Source organism: Geotrypetes seraphini, chromosome 10 (genome assembly GCF_902459505.1).
Source record: "Geotrypetes seraphini chromosome 10, aGeoSer1.1, whole genome shotgun sequence".
In the NCBI taxonomy this organism is placed as follows: Eukaryota; Metazoa; Chordata; class Amphibia; order Gymnophiona; family Dermophiidae; genus Geotrypetes; species Geotrypetes seraphini.
Genome location: NC_047093.1, coordinates 52,149,152 through 52,172,318, shown reverse-complemented (window position 1 = coordinate 52,172,318; position 23,167 = coordinate 52,149,152). Strand labels below are relative to the sequence as shown.

The window sequence follows — 23,167 nt, the reverse complement described above, 5'->3', positions numbered from 1 at the left end:
TATGGGGACAGACATAAAGATCTCAATCTGTATACTTTGGAGGAAAGGCGGGAGAGGGAAATATGATAGAGACGTTTAAATACCTACGTAATGTAAATGTGCATGAGTCGAGTCTCATTTGAAAGGAAACTCTGCAATGAGAGGGCATAGGATGAAGTTAAGAGGTGATAGGCTCCAGAGTAATCTAAGGAAATACTTTTTACAGAAAGGGTGATAGATGAAGGGAACAGTCTCCCGGAAAAGGTGGTGGAGACAGAGACTGTGTCTGAATTCAAGAGGGCCTGGGATAGGCAAGGGGTATCTCTCTGAGAAAGAGATAATAATTACTGCGGATGGGCAGACTAGATGGGCCATTTGGCCTTTGCCATCTGCCATCATGTTTCTATGTTAATAATACCATTAGGTACAATGCTAAAAATTCTTGGATTTATTGTTGATCCACAGCTCTTGTTTGAGCCTCAAATTTCATCTGTTTTGAAGTCTTATTTCGGAGTCTCCATTTGAATGGCTGGTTATACTAGGAGAAGCTATGCTGTAATGTCCAGTTCCCCTGACCTTGAGAAAGTTTGGCGAAACGCGTCAGGAAGGGGAATGGACTTTGAATAAGCTAAGTCTATTATTTATTATATTTATATAAAATAACTGAAATAAGTAAATAGTTGGGAAATAGTACTTGGAATCATGAAGAATCCCACCACCTGCATCTATCGATAAGGGTGGATATCTGAATTCCTAAGATGTACTGTTGTAAAGAAACTGGATTAAGAAAGAATTTATAAAACATTGATATATTATCTAGCGCTACTATACTATCTAAGTTGGAGTGAACTGTTTTGGTGTAAAGAGTGAGATTCTTTGATGAGCCAGTCGTCCAGGTAGGGGAACACCTGGAGACCATGGTTCTGCAGAGCTGTTACCACCACCACTAGGCACTTGATGAACACTCTTGGAGATGATGCCAGGCCAAAGGGTAGCACTCTGTACTGAAAATGCAAATCCACCACCCGAAACCTGAGGTACTGACAGGAGGCCGGATGAATGGGGATGCGAATGTACACCTCCTTGAGATCTAGAGAACATAACCAATCGTTCTGATCTAGAAGGGGATAAAGGATGCCAGGGACAGCATGAGAAATTTTTCTTTGACCAAAAATTTGTTGAGAGCCCCGAGATCCAGTATGTGCCGCAGATTGCCCATCTTCTTCAGAACTAGGAGGTAACGGAAGTAAAACCCCCTGCTCTACTGTTCCAAGGGAACTTCTTCGATGGCACGGAGATGAAGCAGAGCTTGAGCTTTCTGAAGAAGAAGGGCGGTCTGGGATGCATTGGAAGGATACTCTCTTGGAGGAAACTGGTGGAACCAAGTGAAATGAAGAGAGTAAACTTCCTTGATTGACAGCACCCAGAGGTCTGATGTAATGGTCTCCCATCAATGGTAAAAATGATGGAGATGACCTCCTATGGGAAGAGGGGAGGACAGAGGCAGAACGATGGAGGTTATGCTCTGTTTAGGCAGTCAAAAAGGCTGAGAAGCCTTTGGTGTAATAGAAGGCTGAGGTTTCTGTTGCTTCTGCTGTTGTTGTTTCATGGGAGGTGCTCGAATGTAAGGAGCTGCCCTCGGAGAATAACGCCTCTGATAGGATGGAGGAGGTCGAGAAGGCTTGGAAGGAGCTGGCTTAGGCTTCGATCTTATGATGGAAGCAAAAGATTTCTCATGCTCAGACAACTCCTTGGTGGCGGCCTCTTATTGACTCAAAGAGGTCATTGCCCTCACAAGGAATATTGGCCAGACAACCTTGATTGTTGGGATCCATATCAATGGTGTGAAGTCAGGCCAGGCGGCGCATTGATACTGAGAAAGCAGTGACCCTCGAGGAAAGTTCAAAGGCATAAGAGGACTGAAGAAGGTGCAACCTGAATTGTGCCAAGGTAGCAATGAATTGCTGGAACTCTAAAAGCCTGTATTGAGCAAGGTCTTTAGAAAAACCAGGGAGTATATCAATAAAATACTTAAAATAAGTAGTAAAGACAAAATTATAATTTAAAACCCTGGAGGCCATCATCAAATTTTGATAAAGACGACGGCCCTCTCGCCCAGGAGGTACAGTAGCATAGACCTTGGAAGGATGACTCCTTTTTAAGGAAGATTCCAGAAGAGGGACTGTTGAGATAGTTGGGAGTTCTCAAAGCCCTTGCAATATACAGTTCTATACCTCGATTCCAACTTGCCTGGAACAGCAGGAATGGCATAAGGAGTATCCAGGTTTCTTTTGAAAGTTTGAGAAAGAAGCCTGTTAAGAGGAAGTTTGAGAGACTCCACAGGAGTCCAAGGCAAACTCATTTCCTCTAAATACTCCTTAGAGTACTTAGAACCAGCGTCCAATTTAAGATCCAGGTCCTCAGCCATTTGTCGGAGGAAGGAGGAAAAAGACAATTGATCCGCCAAAGGATGGCCTTGAGGGGGACTCGATGACCTTGAGGCGCCTCGAGTGGAAAATGAAGGTGAAGCCTCCCTGGAGTATTGATATCCCAGTGAATAGACAGACTGGGGTGAGGCACTGGAAGCAGCGGAGCCCTCAGGTTCTGCTATTGGTGTCCTCGAGCGAGGGGTTGAAGGCCTTAATGAGCTGGAAGGCCTGGACAAGGAAGGCTTCTTCCTGGAGGAGTATCTGCGCCTTGATGAGAGTGCTGCCTGGAAGCAGGTCTCATGCGAGGTCGAGGAGACTTCACCCTATGCCTCGAAACGGGCAATGCCTTATGTGAAGATATAGGGCTGGAAGCTGTAGATCGAAGTCCCATAGACTCTGTAGTCTGGATTGAGGTATCTCAAAGCACTCCCAAAGACTCGGCTCCTTGTATGGAGTGTAAGGAATCCAGATGAGACACTCGCAAAGACTGGATTCCTTGTGAGACTGCTGAGTGCCCAGGCTGGACTGCAGGAAGCAGAGTCAAGGCAGGACTATATTTGGTTAGTAACTGAACAAATTTCCGCTCTAAAATGGTCTGGATGGTAGCCTGCAATTGTGGATCTGAATCTGAAACTGGACCACTTGCTGAAGTTAAAAGTTCAGAGGTCGAAGAGGAAGAATGCTTCGACTTGGAGGAATGATGTTTGGGTAGCTTGAGGACCACCGCTGGAACTGTCAGCTGAGGTATTTGACCTGAGGGAAGCTCAGGAGAAGACATGGCAGATTTACTTGAGGTCGAGGACAATCCAAATGAGGAAGGTCTGATGAGAGTCGAGGTCGAAGTCATGGAGGCAGGAGGACACCCCGTAGCAGGCCTGACCGAATTGGAGGTCGACGTCGATGGTGTAGTCGAGGTTTCCATATCAAAAATCTTCTTCACTTGAACTCAACGACATTCGAGAGCTCGAGATTGAAGGGTAGCACAGTGAACGCATGACTCCGGACAATGGTCAGGTCCCAGACACTGAAGGCACCAGCGGTGTGGGTCAGTGAGGGAGATCGCACGCTGGCACTGGCTACACTTCTTGAAGCCCGTGACATAGAAGGAAAGATAGCCGCTGCAAAGTCAAAGCCCGCAGGCTGAGGGCGTGAGATAGGCCCCGCCAGTCAGTCAATGAAAAAATTCATGTGTTTTTTTTAAACAAAACCAAAAGAAAAGCACAGCAACATGGTAATAAACATTAAAACACGAGACGTGGTGAGAGAAGGTACGAAGCAAACTAAGTTCAGCGCAGAGCATCAAAGACAGACTTCTCGGCTCTGCGGAAAACGGAGAACTGAGGAGACGCACCCTGTGCTGGGCGGGAAGGCACTCGCGCATATGCGGTGCGGCAGACTCGAAACTTCTGAGTTTCTTCAAGCAAGTCTGCTTGCGAGGCTGTCCGCATCCGGGCTCCATGAATGACGTCATCCATATGTGAGAATAGGCTGTCTGCTTGTCCTAGGATAACAGACTTAGCACATAAAGACAGATTGTTCACCCTCTCCAAGGTAGGGAGAACAAGAGGGCACTCTCTAAAGTTGAAAGGGGATAGATTCCGTACAAACGTAAGGAAGTTCTTCTTCATCCAGAGAGTGGTAGAAAACTGGAACGCTCTTTCAGAGTCTGTTATAGGGGAAAACACCCTCCAGGGATTCAAGACAAAGTTGGACAAGTTCCTGCTAAACTGGAACATAAGCAAGTGAGGCTGGACTCATTTAGAGTACTTGTCTTTGACCTGGGGGCCACCGCGTGAGCGGACTGCTGGGCACGATGGATCACTGGTCTGACCCAGCAGCAGCAATTCTTATGGGGCCGCCACGTGAGCGGACTGCTGGGCACGATGGATCACTGGTCTGACCCAGCAGCGGCAATTCTTATGTTCTAAGCCTATCAATCTGCCTGCATACCTCTTCTAGACTGACCGTCAACCCTGTTAGTTTCCTGTCTTCATTTCCTGCATATAGCCTGTCGGCTTCCAGTATGTTGTATATATACTCTTCGGTAAATACAGACGCAAAAAATGTGTTCAGTTTGTCGGCGATGGCTTTGTCCTCCTTTAGCACTCCCTTTATTCCATGGTCATCCAACGGCCCCACCGCTTTCTTCAAGGGTCGTTTCCCCTTAATATATCGAAAGAACAGCTTGAAGTTTTTTGCCTCCTTGGCTATTTTTTCCTCGTAGTCTCTTTTGGCCCCTCTTACCGCCTTATGGCACCTGCTTTGATGTTTGTGCTTTTTCCAGTTCTCGTCAGTTTTTTACCTTTTCCATTCCTTAAACGCCCCTTCTGGCATTACCCAAGCCCATAGTGGTGATAGGCGGCCTAAAGCACCTATGGAGGTGCGATGCCGATTTTTTAAAGCGCCAGTAGGCACCTTGAAGCTCAGTTAAAAATGTTGCTTAAATGGCAATTTTTATTTATTTATTTTTTTTACTGAGCATGGATGCCTACTGGCAATCTGTTTAGAATTATGATTTATTTCCCCTCATGACTGGTGGAATATAAGCTTTATTAAAAAATAAAGGGACAAAGCTGAATTAAATACAAAATTAAATCAAATTCCCAGGTCTTACTCAGGCATACTAGCAGCTGAGTGAATGTTCCTTCCTCCCTTAGAAATATAGAAAATGAAGACAGATAAAAACAACATAGCCTCTCCTAGTCTGCCCATTCATATAATTTACTAAACCTTCCTCTCCCTTATAGATCCTATGTATTTATCCTTCCCCTAACCATCTCCAAGTCTTCCAATATGATGACATGAAAAAAGGGCCAAGGCCCTCCATAGCAAGTTTTGGACTATTCTGGAAGGAAATAAAATTACATTTTTCCTTCTTAATCATTCTGTCAGACCAATCCAGATGAAGCCAAGAATGCAGATCCCCCCCTTGACCTAACTTTATAGTTGGTAGCATCTCATGAACGAATGCAAGGAGGTCCAAGTGACCACACTGCATGTATCTGAGGAACAGATCTCCAGGAGGATGTCTGAGCTGTAATTGAATTAGCTCACATACCCAGATGGATCTATAGTCCTTTGCTGATACAATGTAAGGAATGTATTGCTTTTTTAATCCATCTAGACAAAGGGGCTCTCTAAGTTGTCTCATCCTTTTTGGGCCACTATACAGAACAGAGTGACGATCTGAACAAATTAGTGACTCCAAGAATTGCCGCAAAACTCTGCTAACATCTAAGAGATGAAATTGAACTAAGTCACTGGAGATCGTCGTTTATCTGTTAGTACAGGGCAAATAACCACTTGTCTAGATTAGTTTGTGGGAAAGTGATTCAAACAATATGATATATATGTTTGAGACAAAACTTTAATGTCTGTGTTTAATTACATCAGAGCTGACTCAGGCCTTCCCTTTCATCAATGTAATTAAAATTTGATAATAAGAAACAATACACAGGATCAAACTGGAGAAATGGTCATGACTGGTCTGGCAGAATAGCTAGAATAACCATTTAAAATAAGGATTTTAGATATATAAGCTATTTACCTATCTATAGTCACAATGTGGTGTAAAATTTATTTGAATTTAACTCGCACCTTTTTCAATAGTAGCTCAAAGTGGGTTATGTTCAGGTACACTAAGGATTTCTTTCCCTGTGTCTAGAAGGCTTACAATCTAAATCTATACTTGAGGCAATGAAGATCACAAAGTGGGGTTTAAAAATATGTGGTGAAGGAGGGGGGGGTGTTAAAATATGCAGCTGGGGGGGAGGGGGTTAAAAGATGCGGCGGTGCCAGCGGGCTTAACAAATTTGTATCTTCGCTTCATAAGACACACTTACATTTCCACCCCCTTTTTGGGGGTGGAAAAAGTGCATCTTATGGAGCGAAAAATATGGTAGTAATGAGAACTGCAGGCAATATTCAAGGTGCATTTGCACTACAGATCTATATATGTTTGCTAATTTTTTTTTAATGAAAAAGAAAAATAATTTTTTTTAAAAACCTAGCAAGGGCTTCATGTTCTGTTTCATAGTCTGGACAAAGATTTACAATGTAGATCACCTGGAAAGCAGGATCCATGGAAAGACTGCTGACATTAACCTCCATGAAGCCATTCTTGAAGAAGCCAAAAGTGTTGAGGTGGATTTTCTGGCGCACATCATCCTAAGAAAGGAAAAATAGGTAGCAAACAGGTATCCCATAAACATAAAATAGACTGAGTCTCACTTTAATAAGTTTTCATGAAGTCTGACTATAAGTGATATGCTTTCACAAAAGAGGAAAACTTAGTGACTGGTAATACCAGCATGTAAAACACCTTTTCAGTGAGCAGCACATTACTCAACAGATGTGAACGTCAAATGGAATTAATCCAATGACTCTGCTAGGGACCAGGGTTTGATTCCTCAGTTAGGTGCTCAGTTTCCTAATAGGGCAGCTAGAGATATTGTAGAGCCTTAGAGAAAAAGCACCAAAACCATTGTGCAACCACTATATCTAGGGGTCAATTCTATAAAGTGTACCAAAATGTCAAATGCTAGGTGCAAATTCTTTAATGGAATCTGGGCACTCGGATCCATAGAATACTAGTGAAGTTGTTACGTATGTGCTTACATTTAGGCATATCCACTTATGCTATGTCAAAAACAGGTGTAAATGCCCACATCTAAATGTAGTACTTTAGCGCATAAATGTGAATGTTCTACAGCCTACATTCATAAACATTTCAACACGACCATGCGCTTCTCGGTGTTCTTACCCCCTTATATTTACAGGCTATGCAATTTGCACACTAACTTTGTAGAATACTGCTGAGCACACATCTAACGCTTACACAAATGGATGTTACATTTTTATAACTTCAATGCGCTAAAGGCACTTACATTTAGGTGCCAAGGTTCTAATGTAATATTAATGTTTTATACAGGCAGTCCCTGGGTTAAGAATGAGTTACAATTTTAAAACTGTTAAGTCAGATTTGCATATAACTCAAAACTTGTAGATTTTAAGAATCTTGCCTCTTACCTCTGCTCCCAGCTAACAAAAGGATCAACTGTCCCTTTCAGTGTTCCCTCTAAGGTACAGCATGCACCACCACACACAGTTCTTAATGTGGCCATGCATCATTCCTGAATCTGCTACAGGAGAAGTATAGGAGTCTATGCCACTGGAAATACTGCTCAGTGAAATGACATGAAGCCACAACCGCATTCTTAAGTATGAATTGTACTTAAGTCAGACAGTTATAACTCAGGGACTGCCTGTACTGATATTATCCTCAATCTGGGTCCAAAATGGTTTACAGCAATCAACTACACATAACTAATGCGTTATCTAAAATACAAAAATGACAATAAAATAAAGTTAGAAATCTCTGGAATAATTTTGCTTTAAGACTCTTACAAAACAGTTCATAAGAGGAATTTAATCTAACTGGTAGCTTTGTAAGCAACAGTGGACTCAAGTAAACCCTTGTATTTTATTCCTCTGAAAGAAGGGAATATCAGGGTCAAAGAATATTATAACCCCAACGCCCTTCTTCCAGATAGAACTTTAATTAATCCTATCATATCTTCTGGTGCCCCACCTTGTAATATTTGAAATACCAAACATGCTACCTTAAACATAATCCACACTTATATAGGAAGCCAATGCACAGTAATAAATAACAGCATCACATGTTCAAAGGTTGTAACATCACACTACTAGCTGAGCACAATGCTATACAGATATACTGTATGTTCAAGATGTGGCCCTCGTAAAGATTACAATCAAAGCAAATTAAAGGCTAGATTCACTTGCCTGCCCGATCATGTCCAATCCGTGGCAGGCCGACAAATTCTGAACACGTCCTCATACAAATGGGGGCGATTGTTGGCACGACCCCCACCGACCGAACAGATCGCTGGAGAGCGATCCTTGAACATGCGCAGACCATCTTTCTTGTCTGTAGATAGTCTGCGCATGCGTTGGCCCTCCGTGCCTGGCAGAGCTGAAAACTTTCCTTTTACTTCGCGAGCCCGTGGTTTTAACCCTCTTTAAACCCATGGGTTAAAACCACGGGCTCGCACTGCAGGGACGAGCAGGAGAGTCGGGGCAGTGAGCGAGGCGGCAAGCAGGAGAGTCGGGGCAGAGAGCGGGGTGGTCAGCAAGAGTTGGGGCAGAGAAAGCGGGGCAGCAAGCAGGAGAATCGGGCGGCCAGCAAGAGTTGGGGCAGAGGGAGCAGGGCGGCAAGCAGGAGAATCAGGGCAGCTTTGGGCATAGAGCGGGGCAGCCAGCATAACAGTGACTGAAAGGTTTTGCCAACCATCCTTCAGATTTCATCTGCTCTTTCTTGGCTAGTTTATTATTTCCTTAACAATGGAGTGCTTGGAGCCAGCTGTTGAATTCATGAAGCAAACAAACTCTGAGGGGTTAACTGCCTATTTTAGCTGCAACAAGGAAACAAGAAGTTCTGGAGAAGAAAAATGAAGTTTTTCTTTTGTACATTGCTATAGCAATACAGGAAGCGATATCAGAATATCATGGAAATGGCTTCTGGAAGCTATGCTCAAATGCATCATTGACCTTTTAGCATAAAACCAAGCCTATCTCTGCCTGGTTTGTAAGCGCTGTGTCATCATTCCCAACAGGACTCTAAAGAGTCGGGGCAGAGAGCAGGGTTTTTGCTCAAGCGACTGATCCTCACCAGTCGCTTGTTTTTGACTCGGCCAGCCCAGTCGGTGTGCCTTCTTTAGTTTAGTAAATCATGTCCTTCCTATTTTGCATGCCGTTTCTCCTCATTTGCATGCGCGGATCGGAGGTTTATTGGCAAAGAGGTTAGTGAGTTGGGTCGGTACACGATCGCAAACACAATCGGTGGGCTTAGTGAATCTAGCCCCAAGTCTTTTTCCTTGTATTTAACAAGGATTTTTTTTTTAAACCTGATAACATTGTGATCAGAAGAAGCAGGGGAGGGGGGAGGGATAAGATTTAAAAGCAACCTCAGCAAGGTGGGTTTTTAGACTGGATTTCAATTCATAGCATTAGAATATAAGAATAGACATACTGGATCAGACCAATGGTCCATATTTCCCAGTATCCTGTTTCTAACAGTACCACCTGCTTTTATTTTCTGAGTGTCTACATTTATGCACATATGTATACCCTCAGGTAACTTGAATGAATAAGAAAGTTTTCAGTATAACTGAAAAAAAGGTTGATTCTGTCTCAGCTAGTAAGAAAAAATACTGTGATGGCTGTCAGCCTACTTTAAAAGTTAATAAATAAAAATAAATCAAATAAAAAAGAAATTAGAAGAAAGAACAGGAGGAAGCTGCGGGTCAAACGAATTCAGGAAATCTGACCTGAAAATGACACAACCTAAAGACCATTTTCTTATTTCAGTGATTGCTTTTTTCAGGGATTATTAATATTTGTGTTAAGCAGCAAAAGAACAATAATTAACTGATATTATATATTTCATTTCTGAAAGTGAGGCTCCAGATGTCTTTATAAAAAAATACAAGATATTTACTATAGCAGTGCATTGTTAAATAGAACACCCTCTCAATGCATATTACAAAGTGACTAACAACTAGCCAGTAACATTTCAAAAACTTATTTTACCCGCAATAGCCACATGCATTCTTAGCCACAACTGAACTTACTGAATGGGGAACAGCAATCTATGCTCAAAGGAAATTGCATGCAAATGAGTTCCACAGAAAGACTGCATGCAATTTGGTAGGGAAAGTGTCTTGCACATGCATAGAACGATCTTGCAGTAAGCGTCAATGCTCTGCGCATGCCCAGGCCAGAGGAATGGGAGGCAGAGGGCACAAATGAGTGAAGTAGATGTGCTCCATTACAGAAGAAAAAAAGAGAAAATAAAAAACCCCAGAACCTGAATGAAAAATGGCAACAACTGCTCTTTGGACCCTGCCGTAAAGATGTGCATCATAGAGGGACATCATATGCTCACGTTCATGAAAGATTCTTGTTCATTACTTTTGTTGTTGTTTTAGTTTTTTGATTGTTGTGTCTTGTGTATGGGAACTAGAATGATTTTTTTGTTTATTTTTCAAAGGTGCACAACTGTTCTGGGCAGAACACACATGAGAAGTTCAGATATTATTAAAAACACAGGCCACCGAGAAACTGACCTTTCACTTGCAATGCCACCTTGGACTTGCCAGAAAATTTTGAACATTGCAAGTAGGTACTCCCTTCTGTGCATGTCATGGAAACGTTTGTGCATGGCACCAAATGCTCGTTTTAACACATTTGCATCTGATTTTCAGCCACTAATTCATGAATAGTAAAAGGGCACAATAAGACAAAAACAGCTAAAATCAGTCAAAATGGAACTTTACAAGCCCAGAAAGTTTTGAACATCACCCATTAGAAGAAGGAAAGATTGGACAAGCATTACCAATTTTAAGTTGTATACTACTGTAATCAATTCGACATTAAATAATGTGCATGTACTACAAACTACATGGTACAACACTTCTTTTGAAAATAAACTACCCATGTAGTTCGTTTATTAAAAAAAAAGCATGCAAGCAATAAAATTGGTTCCCGATAACTAAAAAATAAATTGCTAAGGAAATGCCTCTCTACTAGATTAACCAACACAGAAGGCCGCAAAGTTCTATGATTACTTATTTATCAGACAACACTAGGGAACATTTTAGCAATCCCACAAGCTAAGTTTTTAAAATTAGCTTGAAAAAAAAAAAAGACATCGTCGCTGCCTCATTCTGTTGCTTGTAGCCATTAATTCATTTCTTTTATTAACAGTATTCTCCTTAAACTCTATAATGAAAAAAAGAGAGTTAAAGTTTGGAACCTATATCTGACTTGGCTCAATTGAGAACAAACAAAACTTGTTGGCCAGTCCTGAGCCAGCTGCTTTCTGTAGTAAGAGAAGGCTGACCGAGTACGTCCTAGCCTGGCTGGGATACGCCTGGGAAGAACACAAAACACCAGTACTACTCCAGGGGTTGCATCGCAGGGGAGAGATCCTGCGGACTCCTACCTTCAGAGAGAGGTGGTGAACGCGGGCTTGAGCTACGGAAAGCAAAAGCGGGAGGAGAAGTGGCAACATTGGGACTGCGGCAACACTAAGCGCCATCTTCATTCCAGTATCACAACCATCATACTTCCTGGTAAGGGTGAAGTGTAACCGGAAGTGACTTGAGATCACTCCACCCTCTTTTTCGATGACATCCCAGCTTTAGCGACTGACGGTTGTGCGTAGGCTATGCGATGCGTGTCTGGGTTACTTTACGTCCCTGTACGTGCATTCACTGTTTGTAAGCTGTAGCTGTTACGGTAGCAAAGTTTTATTATAAAACCCCAGACTTACCACTATATCCTATAAACATGTGTTTTTATATTTCTTGAGTAGCTTTCGAAAAGCAAAATTAAGATAACTTGAATGATATATATGTTTTGCATTTTTTAAAGTATGATGAACTTCTATTTCTTTGTTATTATTTTAAATTTATAGTGAGTGAGCTACTGTACAGGGAGCGAGAGAGGAGACGCTCCGAACCGGTACAAGGGTAGGGGGCGCAGTAGACAAACTTTTAGCATTACATCTCAGCGTTCAGACTCCCAGTGCTACAGAGTCTGGAGACCCCCCCACTCCGATATTTTGGGTGATTACATTCAACAATCACGAGCATCATAGAAACATCTTATAAAAAGGTTGTACTGGTGGCTCTTTGAGTTTGGGCGGCCGTCAAAATTTATTGCTTTATTTTGACTGCTGCTGCTCTTTGCTAGCCGCCCTAGGCGACCGCCTAGTTTGCCTAATGCTCAGGCCCGCCCTAGAGGCAAGCTGAAGCCGAACCGGCATGGCTCGTTTCCTCTGTCTTTCCCCGCTCCGGCCCGCAGGCGGTGCTGCGGCGGTAGGGGGAGGGGCCCGCGCTTTCTCGCCAGGCCGGTCACGTGCCTGAGCGCGCGCCGGAGCTGTCACTTGGGGCTGCTCGCGCCCTGCTCCGGCCGTGGCTGCAGCTGCTACCCGGTCCTTCGGAGTGTAGGGAGCCGTGGAAGGGAAACGAGAGAAGCGGGGTGGGGACGCTGTGTGAAGGGAGGGGGCGGCGGTAGCAGCTGCGCAGCCGGTGGGATCCCGACACCATGAGCTGGGGCACGGAGCTGTGGGTGAGTGTCGGCGGGGGGGGGGGGGGGGGTCAGCCGCTTCTTTGTGTTGCAGGCATTAGGCGGAGGGGCTGCGAGCTCCGCACATACACGGCCTGGCTGAGGGGCTCTGTGCATGGGGGAGGCGGGCCGGTGGCACTTATCGCCGTTCCCAGGCAATGAACAATAACCTCCTCCTTCCCCCCCTGGGAGAGAAGGGGATGTGAGCAGCAGATAGCACTGAAAGGGGATGACACGGGCTCCTTTTTCACAGCAGGAGCTGTAGCCATAAGCTACAGGGGAAATCCTCTTGTATCCCTCTTGCAAGGCTCGTCCTTTGTGCGTTGCATGGTTCAGTTTAGTAACGGTGTCTGCGTAAACTCGTAAAACAGTACCTTTGTATTGATTGTATGAAGCTATTTGCATTCGCAATTGTCTAGGGGGATAAGCCAGAAGCAAAACAGCATTTTGCTTTGATTTCAGGAATCTCTGCATGGCAGTCTGATTGTTAAGACGGGAGCCTTTCAATTCAGTAGTATTTAAAAGTAAACGAGTCGTTTCGGAAATGCACTGCAGCCTGCCAAGAAGTTAGGTTAATAATTCTCATCTAATGGATAAATTAGAATTTTTTTTAAAAAAGTGAAAAAAAATATCGAATGCATTTCGTATTTGTTAATTGAAGTTTTTTTTTATTGTTGTTTTTGTTGTTGCTGTTATACTGTAGTTAGTTTGCGGAAAACGTGCCTGTGCTGAATGAAAGAGAGGTGTGAGAAATTATAGGATCCCATAATACAAAGAATAGCTTAGCCTGTACAGTACTCCAAAATTTGTACCATCAGATACATAACATAGAGACATGTATCATGTACATAGCAATTTAGCTTTGTTGAACTTCTGCTGTTTTCTAGCTTTGTTAAAGCATACAGTGTGATTTCATTTCTGCGATTTTAAACACATCTATATTTAAAATGCTTTAAAAATATATTTTATAATCATGTTCTATTTTGTAGTTCAGTAATAAGCTTCAATAAATATTCTTGAGTAGTATTTATATACCTTACAATGGTGTGTAGGACGAGCAGTTCTAAGGAGTGCTAGTGCAGGGCTTAAAAAAATCGAGATGCACAGGAAGATTAACCAAACATTTGCTAGACTATATGATCTTTATTAATGTAAGGTTAATTGCATGCTTTGTGCAAACAGGCTATTCTGGTGACTTCTATATTGGACCAGATGATTAAAGTGTGAGTTGTTTTCACAAATAAATAAGCACATGTCTGTGAGGTATTTAAAATTCTTTTGTAATGGTACCTCTTAGCCTGCCAATATGTTTAAGTTTATAATCTCATCATAATATGTGGAGATTTTCCTTCATTCGTTAGTACCTTCTACAAAAGTGAGTTTTGAGCTTTGTATAAAGGAACTTCAGGAAGAGAAGCAAAGTGTGTTATTGATAAGGCATCAGTTTTTACTGTGTAGGATCAACATAGATTGGGAATGAGTTGTAGCAACAAAATACAGAGGCAGATGGAACTTGAATAGTTTGTGTACTGCAGGTTGTTACATAAACCTTCAACCCTCTACAAATGATCCTTTATCAAATGTTTTTCTTTTGAAAACCAATAGTTTATATACATACCTGTTCTGTGTTCAAGTTTGGGGTTGTTGGGGTGTTTTTTAAAAACAATTTGATCAAGGACACTTTCAGCGCATAGAAGTAAGCAGGGGTACTCAGTTCCAGTCCTTGAGTTCTATAGGCAAGGTATTCAGAATATCCACAAGGAATATGAATGAGAGATCCTATTTTCGCCAACAACATTTCACCGTCCTTGTCCAATCCATCAACCTCTCCAAATTAGACTACTGCAATGCCATCTACTTAAGCCTATCAAAAAAAAGTCTCCAAAGACTCCAGCTAATCCAGAATACTGCAGCCAAGTTGATCTTTGCAAAACGCAAGTCTGACCATGTCTCCCCACTCCTAGCCAAACTTCACTGGCTCCCAGTGATTTCCAGAATCTTCAAGTCCTGTCTACCAGACCCGCCCAAAGGTATAAATTATCCTTCCCCTCTCTACACGGTATTCACTATGCAGCAAACTGGGAAAATCCCTTCTCTTCAGAATCACAGGTCTTTGGAACGACCTTACTACCCCCCTTTGGAACCTGGGCTCCCTCCAATTATTCTGCAAGCAACTGAAAACCTGGCTTTTCACTAAAATGTAATTCTATCCCCTCTTACTCTTCTCTTCTATATATAAGTTCATGTAAACCTTTTTTTTCCTTCTCTTCCTATATTTTAAGTTCTTGTAAACCGTGCCGAGCTCCACAACATCCGTGGAGATGATGCGGTATATAAACTTAAGGTTTAGTTTAGTTTAGTTTAGAGAGAGATTTGCATATCAAGGATGCAGTGTATGCAGATCACTCTGTGCCTGCCTGGGGACCTCAAGGATCAGGATTTAGTAGCCCTGTTCAAAGATGGGACCAGTAGTGCTGTAAACCTCTTTTGATCTCATGAACCATGGCTCCTAGTCCAGCAGGATCTTCTCTGAACAGTAAGATTAGATTGGATGTGCCTCATCTTTACAGAGACACTATATATAAGCCACAGATTCTCTTAAGAGCAGTGATTTTCATTATTTTTCAAGTGGGGTCACTTTGGCAGAAATGTTAATTATGAGAGGCAGGACCATCGTTAGGCAAAGCAATTATGCCTTAGGTAAGAGTACGGATCTCACTTTAGTGATGTATTAGGACCTTCCCTGGGCATGGATGGAGAGGTTAAGCCAGGGTAGAACTGATCACAGTGGAAACCAGGCAGGATCAGGAAGTTGGCATAGAACAGGAAATCACTGGCCGAGTGAGAACCAACCATGGTACAGGAATTAGGTACAAGAAAGGAAGCGAGGTAGAACAAAAATCAATTATGAAACAAGTAGTGGAGTAGAGAAGTGGCCTAGTGGTTAGGGCTGCAGCCTCAGCACCCTGAGGTTGCAAGTTCAAGCCATGCATTGCTCTTTGTGACCCTGGGCAGGTCACTTAACACTCCGATGCCCAAGGTACATTAGTCAGATTGTGAGCCCACCGGGACAGATAGGGAGAAATACTTGATAACCTGAATGTAAACCCCTTAGTCCATGCAAATAGATCTCATGCGTACTCATTGGGGAAATCCTGAAAACCCGTTTGGATTCCGGCCCTCGAGGACTGGAGTTGCCCATGTCTGCTTTTAGTCTATAAGCAGTGTATAAATAAAATAAATAGAGAACTTGCTCTAAAGCAGCAGAAGGAGCTGGGATAGCAGTAGATACTGGTCCAACAATTTTTGGTAGGCCTGCCTGTAAAGATGTGTCCAACTGGACTTCCTTATATATACTGTCAGTAATAAGACACATCATATCCATAAAACCTTAGGATAATCACTTCTAATAATTCATAGACCTCAGTGGTGTAGCCGTGTGGACTGTAAATTTCAACACACACACACACACGGACCGATGACGATCTAGGTGTATAAAGCACCGTGTGTGTTGAAATTTACAGTCCACACAGCTACACCACTGAGGTCTATGAATTATTAGAACTGATTATCCTAAGGTTTTATGGATATGATGTGTTGAATGACCTTAGTAGAAACTTCATTAGCCTGCTAATCTTTGTAAGTAATGACATACCAGTGGGCTCTTCCAAGGCTGAACTTCTCCTTCTGCCCCTCATGGTCACATTTCAGGTTGTAGCTGTGGAGCCTCTGTAGCTTGGGTTTAATTCCCATGAAACTCAGTTCAACTACTCAGGTGCATACCGAGCAACTTATATAACAAAGTCTGTTTCCCCATGCTTGCTTTCTTGCTCCTCCCTCCTCTGTTTACATACTCTTCCACCCAGCACTCTCTTTCCCCAGACTATTTTCTCCAGTATATACATTTCCCCATGGTCAGACTCTTTTCTCCACTATACACATTTCAGCCATTGTCATTTCCTGCCTCCCTCTCCTACCAGAGAGCCTTCAATCATCCAGTCTCCATTTCCATCCCCTATAAGCTAGGTGTTCTTCCAAGTTGTTTACCCCTCCAGTTACCTTCTCTGGAGGCTTGATTCTGGTGCCTTCTCTGGAACTACTGTTCTGTATTTACTGTTCTGTATTTACTGTTCTGTATAATACTGTTCTGTATTTTTGTTTTTGTATAGTGCCCAAACTCCAGTACTGTTGTCACAGTTTCACTAGAATAGAGAGGGAAATCAAATACGATACATGCAGCTTAAACTCACTGAGTGGAGAGCATCTCTTCCAGAGGCAAGCAGTAGTTCTATGTCTCCAGAGAAAGTGGGGGAGGGAAAGTCTTTGCTGGGGGAAGAATCCAAGAGCTGCCATTGGCTCCTAGCCTTACTATGAAGAACACAGTACATTTTGTAAAATTTAGGAGATACTTTTAGAAAAGTTTTTCATTTGTAAAACCAGGGTTTATATATGGAAAGAGCTATTTCTAAAATAAGGCACTGGATACACATTTAAAAGTTTGTGTCAACAATGATCCCATGTAGACTTTTAAGTAACTTTTAAGCTGGCATTTCTGGTGTGAGGATCAGAGTTGCAAAGAATGCATGTAAATCCTAGCAGACACTTGCAAATCCTGCTCTGGAGCAGACGTAAATATACATATAATAGACAGCTGACCCACTTCCCTCCTTCCCCTCTCTTGCCCTTTCTCCCCATTGTTCCCACATCCCTTAAGTTAACTCAACTTGTACGTCAACTCAACTTGTACCCCACTAATCTTCTGTAAACCGCATAGAACTTAATGGTATTGCGGTATATAAACTGTTATTATTATTATTATTATTATATGTGCCTACCATTGTTAGATACACACGTAAGTGGCTGTTTTAGAAGGGAAAGTGTAAGAACACTTTTCATTCCAAATATCGCCATTTTTTGGACTTAAACTGTCTGCATCTACATGTCTGAATTTTTGCCCCATTTAAGTGTAGTGAGATTTGGGCACCAAACAAAAACCACTCTCAGTGCTAATCTATAAATGGTTCTCCAAGTTGGGCGCTGTTCGTGTAGAATAGCATTTAACTCGGGGATCCACACCCCCAACTTGAAGACATAAGCATTTATATCAGATGAAAGCTGGTGTAAATCATGGCATGCAAATTAGGCATGGATCCCCCCCAATTCCATAATACAGAACACATCTTTAGTGAATGCCCCTGACCTACACTTGGCCGTGCCCCCTTTTCACTTGTTAAAAGATTTACACACGCATCTTTATAAAATAGTCCTTAGCAAGATGTGAGCGTAAATCCAGATTTTTGCCAATTAATGCTAATAATTGGTTGTTAGAGCCCAATTAGTACTAATTGGCTCAACTAATGAAATTGAACCATAAATTGGGTGTGTGCCCAAATTTGTGTGTACAATTTTGAACACCATGTATAAAATCCATCCCAATGTGCTTAATAGTCAGTATGGTTCACTGTTCAGATTTATTTAGAGCAGTGTCTCGCAAACCTTTTCGAGCCGGGGCACATTAAACCTATTGTCCCCGGTTCGAGACACCCAGAAGTGCGCTGGTGTCAGCACGCCGACATTAGCGCATGCGCAAAGGCCCTTCAAATGGGCCTTGCGCCAAGAGAAATACCTGCGCTGGAGAGAAGGGCCGGCAGAGAGAAGAGGTGCTGGCATCGGGAGATTGCTTCACGAGAGGCACGTCTTGTAGTCAGTCAGCCGGCTCCAGCACCTCTCCTCTTCCTCAGTGTACTGCGACAACACCTAAAATCTCAGGAAGCACACTGGTGTGCCACGGCACACAGTTTGCGATACACTGATTTAGAGTCTATTTTCAAAGCCCTTAGACTTACAATGTTACATAGTAACCTATGGAACTTAAGTCTAAGTGCTTTGAAAATGAGTCCCATAATATACTGCATATAAAACAATACTGTCTTAAGTAGTTCATAAAGGAAATACATTAAGGTGAAAGAATAAGGTGGAAAACGTTAAGACAATTAGAATTACCAAGGGGCAGAATAATGAAAGTTTGAGAAATGAGCTGTAGCGTAAACTAACTTTAATAAGGAGAGTGAATAAGACTTTAGGTGGGTAGGGGAGTGAAAAAATTAGACCAGACAGTGATTAAAAAAGGGTAGAGGCCATGGAGTAATTTACATATTTGAGTAATAGGTGATGTTCCTTTTAAGGGAATTTGTTTAGTAGTTAAGTAGAATATGTTTACATTTTCCAAATTTGTCTTAATGTTCTAATGAAAGATTTTATAAGATCTTTAGTAAATATCTAGCACAGCATCTAAAACTTGAACTGCTAAGCTAATCCATTACTGTATTTGTAGCTCTTTTCTGACTTTAATTTTAGAGTTTTATGAGAAACCAGCTTTTCATAGTGATTTTCTGCTCTTACAGCTTTTCATAGTGGCTGTTTGTTTTTTTTTGCTACGGCTGATAGCAACTGTCTCTATGTTGATTTGGAAATGCAATGTATGATTTTTGATGAGGATCTTGGTAAACAGTGCTACATTGTAATTACAGACAGGAACTGATTAGATGTGAAAATATTTATCATTTTACAAGTGCACTTCTAACTGCATTTTTTTTTTAGCTTTCTGAGTTAGAGCCATGCACAGTCACTTCCTGCATACATGTGGTTTGCAGATAGTCTTATAAAACCAAAGCAAGTGTCGCACACAGCCCAGATTCCAACAAGTCTGAAAGTTTAACAGCAAAAATCATTGTTTATACAACTAGGAGTGTGAATAATGTTTGAAACTGTGCAAAAACGAGAGGAACCAGGATATGACACTGTTAAGACAATGCTATTCAATAATTGTGACGCCAATGATTATCTGAACAAGAATTACAAGATGATGGTCAACATAACTTACTTTTTTAGAAAGGGCTGCAGAGGTGATTGGGGAAAACCAAAAAAACTCTGTGGAGTGACGATGTTCCCAAATGGACTTTAGTTCAACAGCATTATAAAACTTTTTTTTTTTTTAATTTATTTTTAATTTATTTATTTTTTTTTTAGAACAACTTTTTAGAACAATTTTTTAACCCCAATCCTAACGTTTTCTCCCCCTACTAGTTTCTCGTTTTCCTCTCTCTTGAGAAACTGCGATTTGTAACTTTTACCCACCTTTGCTCCTTCCCTGTGTTCCACAGTTCGTCTGTACTGTCTGTTAGAGGCTTCTTACCCCCTCTTAAGGTTGTGTATAACATATTTTTTAAATTGTTACTCGCTTAGCATGAAATAAGCGATTTATCAAATTTAATAAAACTTGAAACTTGATTTGAAAATATCAAAGTTCCAAAGGTACACTAAAATCATCCACATAAAATAATTCCATCCACATAAAAGTAAATCATCCACATAAGAGCCTTAAAGGACCTAGTCCGCTAGGGATACAGGACCCAACACGGTCCACGTTTCGACAAAAAGTCTTCTTCAGGGGTCCCTGGGTGATTGGGGAAACTGCAGACTGATGAGCCTGACATCAGTTCTGGGCAAACTAGTAGAATATTATAAGGAACAAAATTACTGAACATATACATAGATATAGTTTATTAACATATACATAGATTAGTTTATTTAGCCAAGAGAAGGCTTGCCTCACTAATCTGTATATTTTTTAAGGCGTGAGTAAATGTAGATAAAGGCGAGACAGTTGCTACAGGATATCTGGATTTTCAGAAAATGTTTTACAAAGTCCTTCAGAAGAATATAAGAACTGACATACTGGGACAGACCAAAGCTCCATCAAGCCCAGTATCCTGTTTCCAACAGTGGCCAACCCAGGTCCAAAGTATCTAGTTAGATTCCAAGTAGTAAAACAAATTTTATACTGCTTATCCTAGGAATAAGCAGTGGATTTCCCCAAACTATCTCAATGGCCTATGGACTTCTCTTTTAGGTCATTACCCAAGCCTTTTTTAAAATCCCGCTAAGCTAACTGATTTTACCACATTCTCCAGCAACGAATTTCAGAGTTTAATTACACATTGGATGAAAAAATATTTTCTCCCACTTGTTTTAAATCTACTACTTAGTAGTTTCAACGCAAGTCCCCTAGTCCTAGTATTTTTGGAAAGAGTGATCAAGCGAGTCGCATCTACCCTTTCCACTCCACTCATTTTTTTATAGACCTCTGTCATAATCATCCCTGAGCTGCCTCTTTAAGCTGAACAGCCCTAGCCACTTTAGCCTTTCCTCATAGGGAGGTTGTTCCAAACTTTTTGGGGGAAAATTCTATAAGAAGCGCCCAAAAGTTAGGCATCGATACAGGCACTGTTCAGCGTGATTCAAGTTAAATTGGGTGCTGTTTAATGAATCACGCTGAGCAGCACCTATTGTGGAGGCACCCAATAAATAGGCCAGGTCTAGGCACAACTAAAAGTTAGGCACCTATGTGAGCGCTTAAGCATGCTTAAGAGCAGCGATTCTGCAACAAGGCGCCTATAACTTCTTTGAGGGAATAAACAGCCAGATGGATAAGGGGGAATCCATAGACATCATTTACCTTGACTTCCAAAAAGCCTTCGACAAGGTACCTCACGAACGGCTACATAAAAAGCTGTGGAATCACGGGGTGCAAGGGGATATCTACCGATGGATCAAACACTGGTTGGCAGGCAGGAAACAGAGGGTTGGAATAAAAGGCCAATACTCAGACTGGCAATGGGTCACGAGCAGTGTTCCCGCTAAGCTGCGCTGGCCTGCGTTCGCGCACAAAATATTACATCGCAGCGCAAAGTTTCTCTTCACAGCGCACACACGCGTCGGTAAGGTAAGGGGACGCATTGGGGGGATTGCACTTCCCCACAATTGCCATGCTTCGGTTCCTCTTCTTCCTTCCTTCCTCCCCTCCCCCCCCCCCCCGCGGGACCCTGCGGCACCATCAACTCTTACTCCCTCTAATGTCGGCCCTGCAGCTCCAGACTTCCTCGCACCTTCTCCCCTCCCCCTTTGGATCGCTATTATTTTAAATGTTATAGCCGCGGAGCTGTATCCATCAGTGGAGATGTCTAACCTCGGCCTGCCCCGGAACTCTTACTGCAACAGTGACTTCCTGTTCCTGCCTAGACGGGCGTCTGCTGCAGTAAGAGTTCCGGGGCAGGCCGAGGTTAGACATCTCCACTGATGGATACAGCTCCGCGGCTATAACATTTAAAATAATAGCGATCCAAAGGGGGAGGGGAGAAGGTGCGAGGAAGTCTGGAGCTGCAGGGCCGACATTAGAGGGAGTAAGAGTTGATGGTGCCGCAGGGTCCCGCGGGGGGGGGGGGGAGGAAGGAAGGAAGAAGAGGAACCGAAGCATGGCAATTGTGGGGAAGTGCAGAGCTGCAGGGAAGAGTGTTGCGGTACCCAGCTGGAGGGAGAAGGAAGATGAGGGAGGGAATTAAAGGAGATGCCAGGGCTTGGAGCGTAGGAGGAAGGTATGCCAGTCTAAGGGAAAAGGAAGGGGGAGATGTGAGAGCATGGAGGGGGAGCGAAAGATGGAAGAAAAGGAAAGGAGAGAGATGCCAGAGAATCAGGGAAGGGGAGATACCAGACTATGAGGAGAGGTGTGGGAGAGGGAAGGCGAGGAGAGAGATGCCAGACCAATGGGGTGAAAGGAGAGATGGAAGGGGGAGGCATACAGTTTCTGGAAGGGGCATAGAAGGACAGAAGATGCCATATAGGGGAAGAGAGATGGTAGACAGTGGATGGAAGGAAGAGAGTTACAAGAAGATGAGGAAAGGAGAAACCACAGAAGACAAAGGTAGAAAAAAATTTCTATTTATTTATTGCTTTAGGAGACATGTGTCACTGTTTCTGTGAAGCATTGTATGCAGAGTCCAGCTTCTTGCTGGTTCAATTTAACCTTTGTCTATGTATTTTTATTTTATCCCCCCTTTTACAAAACTGTGAAGCGTTTTTAGCACCAGCCTTGGTGGTAGCAGCTCTGATGCTCAGAATTTTATGAGCATCAGAGCTGTTTCAAGGTTTATTAAATATTTGATGGATCGCTATATCATTATACAAAGCGATGTACATTAAAATACAATTTGATAAGATAATAAAAACATACAATTCATTAAAGTAATAATAACATACAATAAATAAACATTAGATTTTAGACAGGACCAACAACAATTGGGAGGAAAGGGAGGTTAAAGTTACATATCGTAAAAAGAGAAATACATTTAAGGATAGAACATCAAGGAGGTATTAAAATACTTGAAACGAAAAATTAAATTTTTTTTTTTAAAAAAAATGGGAGAATTTGTTTTTTATTTTTAAGTATTAAAAATTTTTTTAAAAAGATAAGTTTTAAGAGATTTCTTAAAAGAAGGAACATCTTTTTCGTTTTTTATATATTGGGGCAAAGAGTTCCACCATTGGGGGCCGACGACCGAAAACATTTCCAATCTACGGGTGCCTATAATTTTCAAAGATGGAATTACTAATAGGTTTTGGGAAGATGATCTGAGAGAGCGTGCAGAACAATAGGGAATTAGCATCTTAGAAATGCATTGTGGTTCTTTGAAGATCAAGTTTTTATAGATAAGTAGTAAAACTTTAAACTGTATACGTTGGCAAATTGGAAGCCAATGTGCATCTTTAAA

At 42.1% G+C, this 23,167-nt stretch overlaps 2 protein-coding genes across 14 annotated transcripts in view; one reads left to right on the top strand and one right to left on the bottom strand.

Moving 5' to 3' along the window:
- The window catches only part of GPR107 (G protein-coupled receptor 107), an 88,530-nt gene extending 76,895 nt beyond the window's left edge, over positions 1-11,635 (bottom strand). Inside the window, exons 1-2 of one of the 3 annotated variants that reach the window (XM_033960319.1) lie at positions 11,434-11,635; positions 6,474-6,575 (exon numbers count right to left, since the gene is read on the bottom strand). In XM_033960319.1, coding sequence (XP_033816210.1) covers positions 6,474-6,575; positions 11,434-11,535 — 204 coding nt within the window. In that variant the 5' untranslated portion in view covers positions 11,536-11,635. Of the gene's footprint in view, positions 1-6,473; positions 6,576-8,213; positions 9,214-11,433 lie in introns of those variants that run through there. The other 2 variants (XM_033960318.1, XM_033960320.1) reach the window with 2 other exon arrangements.
- FNBP1 (formin binding protein 1) overlaps positions 11,603-23,167 on the top strand; it is a 169,628-nt gene continuing 158,063 nt past the window's right edge. For 10 of the 11 annotated variants that reach the window (XM_033960310.1, XM_033960315.1, XM_033960313.1 and 7 more), the window contains exon 1: positions 11,603-11,691. In XM_033960310.1, coding sequence (XP_033816201.1) covers positions 11,659-11,691 — 33 coding nt within the window. In that variant the 5' untranslated portion in view covers positions 11,603-11,658. Of the gene's footprint in view, positions 11,692-12,461; positions 12,564-23,167 lie in introns of those variants that run through there. The other variant, XM_033960309.1, reaches the window with a different exon arrangement.